Source organism: Mercenaria mercenaria, chromosome 4, assembly GCF_021730395.1.
Source record: "Mercenaria mercenaria strain notata chromosome 4, MADL_Memer_1, whole genome shotgun sequence".
Taxonomy (NCBI): domain Eukaryota; kingdom Metazoa; phylum Mollusca; class Bivalvia; order Venerida; family Veneridae; genus Mercenaria; species Mercenaria mercenaria.
Genome location: NC_069364.1, coordinates 48,001,729 through 48,010,304, shown reverse-complemented (window position 1 = coordinate 48,010,304; position 8,576 = coordinate 48,001,729). Strand labels below are relative to the sequence as shown.

The 8,576-nt window shown below is 34.2% G+C and overlaps 1 protein-coding gene across 1 annotated transcript; it reads right to left on the bottom strand.

Moving 5' to 3' along the window:
• Window positions 1–239: 239 nt before the first annotated feature.
• Window positions 240–7,292, bottom strand: LOC123552855 (uncharacterized). Its single transcript, XM_053542415.1, has 3 exons — window positions 7,232–7,292; window positions 5,979–6,838; window positions 240–2,741 (listed from the first exon to the last, which is right to left on the bottom strand). The coding sequence occupies exons 2-3, from the start codon at window positions 6,816–6,818 to the stop codon at window positions 2,556–2,558; spliced, it is 1,026 nt and encodes a 341-aa protein (XP_053398390.1). The 5' UTR covers window positions 6,819–6,838; window positions 7,232–7,292; the 3' UTR covers window positions 240–2,555.
• Window positions 7,293–8,576: the final 1,284 nt, after the last annotated feature.

Below are 8,576 nucleotides of genomic sequence, written 5' to 3'. Positions count from 1 at the left end.
AACAATCACTTTAGAGATTTTTATCTATAAATACTTTAGTAATTATTGGTAATTAATTAACTGTGATTTTGTATTCGGCTCTCGTGGATTTTGCAAGGTCGGATCACACTCGGCACGTGCGCTTCTCGTGAGATCCGATCTGGCAAAAATCCACTCGAGCCGAATACAGCATCCCAGATCGAGCTACTATTATAATAACCCTATTTTTATGATTATTATTTACTTTTGGCAGAACTCGAAACTTCAATCTTTTTATTCATTAAGGTAGTTCTGCACTTTTCGATCGATTTTTTTTTCTACAATGTAGAATTTGATTAAACTCTGATTTTTCAAAACTTCAGAATATACCTAGAAAATTCAGCAAATAAAAAAGATAGGGTCGTGTGCTTGATTTTTTGTTAGACCGATTTGAAAAAATTAGATCTCACGCAATTTTTCATAATGGAAGTCTATGGGAAAATCATAACATTCATAACATTTTCGCGAATAGAAATATTTCTAAAATGTAGAATTTAATGAAACTTCCCATAGTTGTAAATAAACATAATACCTATAATGTGGTGAAATAAAATGTATAGGTCCGTGTGCTTGATTTTGAGATATTTGAAGATGATTAAAGTGAACCGCACTTTTCACGCTAATTTTAAGACATTATTTTGAATTTTTAACGTGTCAGATATTTTAATATCATATTTTAACTTTAGAAAGACAGTAACAGTGCCATTGTAATAAATTTACTGATAGGTTGCTATTCATTTATAAAATGAGTTTCATTTCCGTACGTCGAATCCAGGCTTTATTCCACGTTTTCCGGATAAATGACGTTACGCCATCACTTCCGGTTTATCAAACATGCAGAACTACCTTAAGCTGATTTGTAATCTTTATCGTTATGTTTGGCATTTTTCTAACTTGTATACTTAGATCACTTTGTAAAATATAAGTTTAGAAAGTAAAGTAAACATTTGGTCAATTTTATTTCAGTATCTGTGTTTTATTTTCCCTTTCTAAGTAAAGTGTCACCCTGACGTGTCAGTGATCATGACGTAATAATGTTCTACTGGTAAACTGCTAGATCACTGCTTCCAAGCAAACTATTAAACGAACATATAGAATAAACAGTTATGCTAGATCTATTCATTCCCACAACACTGGTGACACAGCCTTGAAGAACTGGGTCGCACGCGTATAGATTTAAAAAGAAACAAACTCCACATCAATTTGAATGCTTGTGAAAACCACACATTACAAGCTATTTCGATGAAAAATTTCAATCTTTACCTAAACAAACAAAATACCCTCTATATGCAAACAGATTAAGGAAGGAGTGAAATGAAACCGCTGATTTAATTAGTTCACTCACCGTTCTAATGAATTTTCCTTGTAGAAATTCCTGGTTCAATAAATAATCATCACGTCTTACAAGAAGATACATCTTTCACAAATGCAAAGGAAGCGCAATTGATTGCGTTGCATGAAATATAGTCTTTAGGAGCTGAAATTTTATGATGGAAATCAGAAACACGCACATTCACGCCTTCGTGATATGTTAATTAATATTGAAAAACTACTTATAGCAAAGCATTCTACAGACAGAAAATTATATCACATGAAAATGTTTATTTAACTTACTCACACTCATTCACTGTCTCATCAAGTTTGCACCAATTAAATACATGTAAATATTCTATTGTATTGACTACAAGTCATTAAGCATAACATGGAAAAATACATTTGATCAACCTACAAATATGAAGTTTACAAGACCTTTAAGAATAATATATTGTAGAATGATAATTAAAAATAAGTATAAATATTCAGACTGTTGTTTATCCTTTCAGGTTACTATACACTAAATAGCTGTTCTACTTTATTCTATATAAAACTGACATATTTCCAATGGCTGCAGCACACATCAGGACTCATTTTAAATGTCTGTAACTTACATTTTCTTGAAGAATATTGGCAGTGCTGAATAAAAATCAAAAGAAAAGAAGGGATCATGTTTTATGCAAGAAAAATATTTTCGGTCAAACACACAAACTGCAAAATCAGCTAAAAATGACACCCCGAATTGTAGTAGTGGTGTATGATCCACGACAGATTCTGTCAGGTTATTATTTCATATGAAAATGATACCTATATGTCAAGCATAGATCTGTCATGTGATGTCACCAAAAAAGAATGCAAAGAAAGTAAGGAAAATAGCTCTACAGAGTAAAAAACCCGAAGACTATTTTAATCCGCCATTTTCCTATTTAGTGTCTGTATGCCTATAAAGCTGTAATTGCCTCTTAGCTTAGCTATATATTCAAGAAAACATAAAACTTTATAAACATGAAGTTGAATTGTGATGACTTGAATGTGCTCGCTGATATTTCATTTCAATCTTCACTATCATTTGAAATTATCTTATTTATTTTCGACAATGAACAAAGCACAGCAAGATTGTTGATGGTTGTTACTTTTCGTTTTTCCATCGCGGAACAGTATCCGTAGATTAAGTGATTGGCAAGAGGACGATATTGTGTCATTGCCATTGAAATAAATCCTGCCTAGTACGTTGCGATAGTTGAACCTTTCCTACGGCAGAAGAAATCTACGATGCGCTTTCTGTTGGTTTTACGAATGAGAATGTATACCACTGGGTCGACAGTGTAACTGAAGCCGCTTATGAGATGGATATAACCCGTCACACTCCGGTTTACTGGTACGTTGAACTGCTGCAGCAAAATTAAAACCTGGAAAAAAGAGAACACAAACTCTGTTGTACTGTTGGTTTTAGCACTTATATTCATAAAATGTTATTTTGGTTTGATGCAAAGGTGATTGGTCAAAGATGTGAAAATGCAAATTCATAAAGATTTCTCTTGAAACAGCTGGCAAAAATAACAAACATTTATGCCGAACTTTCTGAAGTATGTACTTTAGATCAAGTTGGATATTGTTTTCGACCTACAGTTTTAATAAGCCCCATCATCTTCATATTTCAAGAAAATAATATTAATGCAGTGTCCGCCATCTCCGCAATTTTATCTTTTCCTCCAGTTGAACGTCATTGCAATTTGCACTGACACTGACTTTTCTGATAGATTATTCTAATTGTTATGTACAACTGCTTAGCCATTGTTTCTCAATAAATTCGGAATGATCTTAGTTTCAATCTCGATAAACGATAAATAGTCTACAATTGTACATAAGATAATTTTACACTAGAGACATGTTACCATACCGACAGCTGTACGGCCAGACAGTTCATCTGTCATGTGGTGTTGATTTGTTGATAAATACGAAAACCATTTTAAAAAATCTGCCCTATTTTTTACCGGAAAACTTCTCACAGACATATCGTCAGTAAACAGTTTGTCACAAATATTAATGTACATTAGAACTTCGTTTATTCGACTCGGATAATTCGAGCGCCACCCTTCGCTCGAACTCATTGTCAGGTGCCGGCAAATTCTCTATATAAAGTATCATTTTTGATGGCTCGAACTTCAAATAACTCGAACAAATTTTGCCGTGGAGTTCGAGAGAAATAGATTCTTTTCACATATTTTTAAGGATGAGAACTTTTACATTTAGTTAGAATGCTTTTGAAACATTTTTTTCCAAATTATGCTGCATTATTCTAAACTTCACGGCCGGTTTTTATGTTTTCATTAATGAAAGTATTAACATCAAAAATATAGTTATGATATTTAAAATAACTGTTAATTATATATTTCATTTTGAAAATCAGAAATAAATCATGTTTCTAGACTTTTTAGCTTTGACTTAAAATCTAATGAAATAAGAAAGTTTGTACGGTAGTTCCATGATTTCAAGTTAGAGAATCTGTTAAATTACATGTATCTTTTATATTAGTGAGCGTTACACTTTCACAGAGTAGTTGCTTTATAGAGGTGACAAACAGAAACAAAATAAAACAATTAAATATTAAAGAAGCCCTAAAATGGTCGACAAGCAACATGGCAAAAAAAAATGTTGCCGTTATTCACACTATCATTACCATGCGGATGTCTTTTTCCAGACGATATTTTACTGTATGTTACTATAGGCATCGACAGTTGACGCTTGAAATAAAGAGCTATTATGGCATGATAACCCTCATTATTACATTTGTATAATGATTTAAAGTTAAATCATAATTCTAAGTTCATTCATTTTTCACATTAAAGGTCTTCTCTGCATAGAAAAAACACTGAGTGGGTCAGAAATTATCCAAAGATTGTGGTCATTTGTATATGACATGGCTGGTTTTGCCTCAAATTTCATGATAGAGTTAATTTTCATCAGTGTTGTATTTTATAAGACAGTCGATCTGAACTTGTATCGAGTCGGAAAACTTATGAAACAAGAGAATACTATTTTTAAAGATGTATCAAATATTACATGTATGGACATATGTCTGTGTTTGGTGTATAACACAGCTTAACTGTCGTATTAATTGTTTTCAAAAAATTCTAGATCACAAATATATACTTTTGTTTGTTTGTGTTGGTTTTAATGCAGTTTTTCAACATTATTGATCGCGGCCGATGATCATATTGAATAGGTGAAGTATATGCGCGCTGGGGAAAATATTTCATGATGGACCTGTGAATTCTTTACTTATGGGTGAAACAGGTCTCATAAGCGTAAATACGACTAGCTTCTACTGATTATAAAACATACCGTACGATTTGTTGTGAAATAACTGTTGTTATACTTTTAGTAGTTCTACCGCCACCCTTGTTTAAGAGCAACATTTAAAAAAACACGTTTTGTTTCATCCTCAAGTAATAAGTAAGTAGACTCGCCCAGTTTAATCAATAACCCACAATTGACCGACCCCTCTGGTACAGTATCTAGACGCATAATCTAACTCTATACATAGAGCGCCTACTTCACCCGATTTACATTCGGAACATTTTCACGCGTTTCGGACTTTATCGTATGTTTAACATGGGATTTTTGAACCGTCCAAAGATGTTGGGAATGTTTGTCTCATTGTTTAGTTGTTTTTTTTAATAAAAATGTTACTGCTTTCATTGTCAACCACTTTTTTTCCACCCTTGCCTGGAAAAACAGTAATGAGTTTGTACACTGTTCAGACAATTGTGCTCTGTTGAAATTTAACCAAACACAATTTTACCTGCATAAACAGAAAGCATGATATGTCACCATGCGCGGATACAGAGGGGAGGGGGACCGGGGGTCCGGACCCCCTCTGGAAACTTTTTAACAAAGGAAAGAAGACAAGAAGGAAAGAAAATGTTTTTCGAAAAAGGCAACATTAGGACTGCATGTAAAGTGTATGCGGCTGCTGCTATATACGACCCCGACATAATTCATATTATTTATCTAAAAGAAACTAAGAATTTTACTTTCAAGAAAGCTTGATTTTATCATTTTCCCAAATTTAACAGGTTAGTCCATAAAACTGTCCCAGAATGCAAAAAATGAAGTGCTAAATTTCAATTTCCAGGGTGGGGTGGGGGGCAGGGGATCGGATCCCCTCTGAGAAAACTGGCTGTGTCCGTGCATGGTCACTATACCTGTCCAGTATTGGACATTATGGTAAACGCTTCTTTCCTGCACAAATGACAATTTCGCAACTTCTGTCCGGTTTGTACAAATTTCTGGCCGCGATAAACCATTTGACTTATTTCAGTTATGTAATCTAACCAGTATTCGTGGATTCTGTACTTTTCTATCAGTGGTCACGTAAAACATACGCCGCGCCCAAGGACAGAACTCACGACCTCACGATCCGTAGATCTGTGCTTTCCCTGCTGAGCTAAGCTGGCGAACTCAACTATACTACTTAAATCTAACCATTCAGTTTAATGTAACGTACTAATCAAATATGATCACGGTAAACTCGTGGTGCTGAACAGAAGAACAATTATTTACTTTTCATCTCGGAACAATTCTGTTTAGTCAGAATTATCCAAGGCTGATCAAATAAAATCTTAATTAATTAAAACACTTACATTGTAAGGTGTTTCGCAAACAAGGTATACCGTCGCAAGACAAAGCATGAGCTTAGCAAAAGCAATTTCGAACGAAGTTTGGTTGGCTTTCGAAGATGTGTTGTCACTCGAACTAGTAGTAGTCTCAGAGGGTACAAAGGTAACAATTCTCGTGCTCATCTTCAGAACAGTTCGTATTACTACACCATTTAAGCTCACAATGGTGAATACACACATAATTCCGGCAATTCCAAACGCCAGCCCATATATCCGTTCTATTGGGTTTTCTTTATAACTAAGGGAAGTACAGTACATCTCACCTGTACTCCGTGTGCCAGTGTAACTGCCAAGTCCCATCAACGGGAATAGGTTGAGTGTAGCAACAGCGGCTGCAGCAATAAGGCAACCGACTTTCCAGGTGTTAACACAAACGTGTTTTTTATAGAAGAATGGTGTACAAATCGCCATGACGCGGTCCACCGCCATTAAAGAGTTCATAACACCTGAATAAAGTTTAAAAAAGGTATGAATTGGAGAAAGAGAAGCACACATGCTGTAATTGACGCTCCGTATATATCTTGTAATCATGTGGCGCGTGAAAGAAAAACATATAGCTGTCAAATCGCTCGTGCATAACACGAGCAACAACACTATGGCGGGAAAGATCGCTTTCTTTATATCACGGATGATAAAGAAAAGAGCGAGAAGGTTTGTAAAAAATCCTGGTATCCAGATTATACATAATGACACATAAAATGTAGATAGCGAACTATGAGTCGGTCTGCGACTGTCTGTTCCATTCAGAGTATCAGAACTGTTGGAGAAAAACTCTGTCAAATTCTGAATTGTAGTGTTTTCCATATTCTTTCTTGTTCTTGCAGCTTAAATAAGAGAAACATATCAAATTACCAGGAAAGTGATTACTGCATGATTAGGAATTACCGTACCTTTTTAAATTTCATCATCATCATCATTCACCATGAAAAAAAAATCTGTAAAATCATCACAATTATTATAACCACTAAGATCGTTATTTATTAAGATCAGTATTAGTATTAACAAAAATCATCCCCATCATCAACAGCAGCAGTAACAGCTGCAGGACTGTCATCATCATCATCATCATCATCATCATCACCACCACCACCACCACCACCACCATTTTTGTCAAATTGTTATTGTAATTACTACTTTAATAAAACAAAATTATCTTTATCAATATTTTTTCCAGCAAATAACGTTATCATTAAACAATTTGAAAAGTTTTAACATACCTCTCGACTTATGAAATATATTCCGTTTTCCGATACTGATGTGGCTGGCACCTTCTGCTAGATGCTGACTGTCGCTTTTCTCTGCGCAATCGTTTCTGAGTGTGTCACATGACAGACAATAATATACTCAATTCTTGATTGGCTAATTACGACTTATGTACAAAGATGGACATAACTGTAAGCAGCTAAATCTTTGTGTTTTCTCCGAGAGATGAAATGACCCAAATCCAATTATTTACAGCAGTTCAACTATATATTATAGCAATGATAGAATGAAAATGGAGTCAAGCATTATCTGTGCTTATGTATCACGTTTTCAAAACATCAAAATTATAAATTATGCTGACAATAGCCCCATTCTCAAGAAAATACTTTTAGTTTTTCAATGACTTGAAGAATAATTTGTATACAAAATCTATTTTTCATTTTACTATTTCTCGATATTTTTAAAAAAAACCGTGACCCATTGCCCTCAGTAACATACGTACCTTCAATCATCTTCTGATTAAAGTATTTTCAAAGATAAAACACCTTAATTGTTCAGTCTAAAATTCAAGACTTCAGAATTATAATGATGCAATAACGTTTTTTTTTCTCATAACTTTTCTATTTTTTTCTAATTTTTTTCTATCATTATGATAGGCCTTCATTTGTTTTTCCCACTACCAGAGTTTTTGTCATCTTTTCAACTGGCATAATAATCTCTGTCACTGCTCCTTTGTCACAATAACTCCTGTCGGCCCTACATACAACTCGTTTGCTCAACATTAAATGTCTGCACTTTGGCTTTGCAAACCGCAGATGGTTTCATAGTTTCTATATCTGTTGCATACTGGAATGTCGTCATCCTAGTTTACAAAACGAGACATTAGACAGGCTGTGACTTCAAGACGATGTTCCAGAGGCAACAAAACTGAACATTTGAATATGTGCACTACGTCACCGATCACATCATTTATTGATACATTCAATACTAGTCACCTTTTTATCCCATCGTTCGTCCTATTTTTTGTCCGGGAAATAACTCCAATACTATTGAATAAATAATTTAAAATACACACACACAATGACAGACGGCATCGATAGGAAGTAAACCTGGAAAGAACCATCATTCTACCTTTATGAGTTTCTTATAACACTTTTGTTTGAATCTTAACTCCAATCTTACTTGAGGGATATTGTAAATATTTTTTAAAATGACAAAGGCTATTAAGAGGAAGTGTCATTAGTATATCTTACTTACCATTTTATTATCCCCCTTCTCTTTACTCGTGCATTTTGTCCGGAGCAAAACTTCAAAACTGTTAATGGGATATTTTAAAACTTCATTCAACGACAGAGGATA

Bases quoted from the DNA above. Each gene is read 5' to 3' on its own strand.
- LOC123552855 (XM_053542415.1), bottom strand. From the start codon at position 6,818: ATGGAAAACACTACAATTCAGAATTTGACAGAGTTTTTCTCCAACAGT. The intron at 2,742-5,978 runs GTAAGTGTTTTA...TCTTTTTTCCAG, and splicing joins TTTGCGAAACACCTTACAAT to GTTTTAATTTTGCTGCAGCA.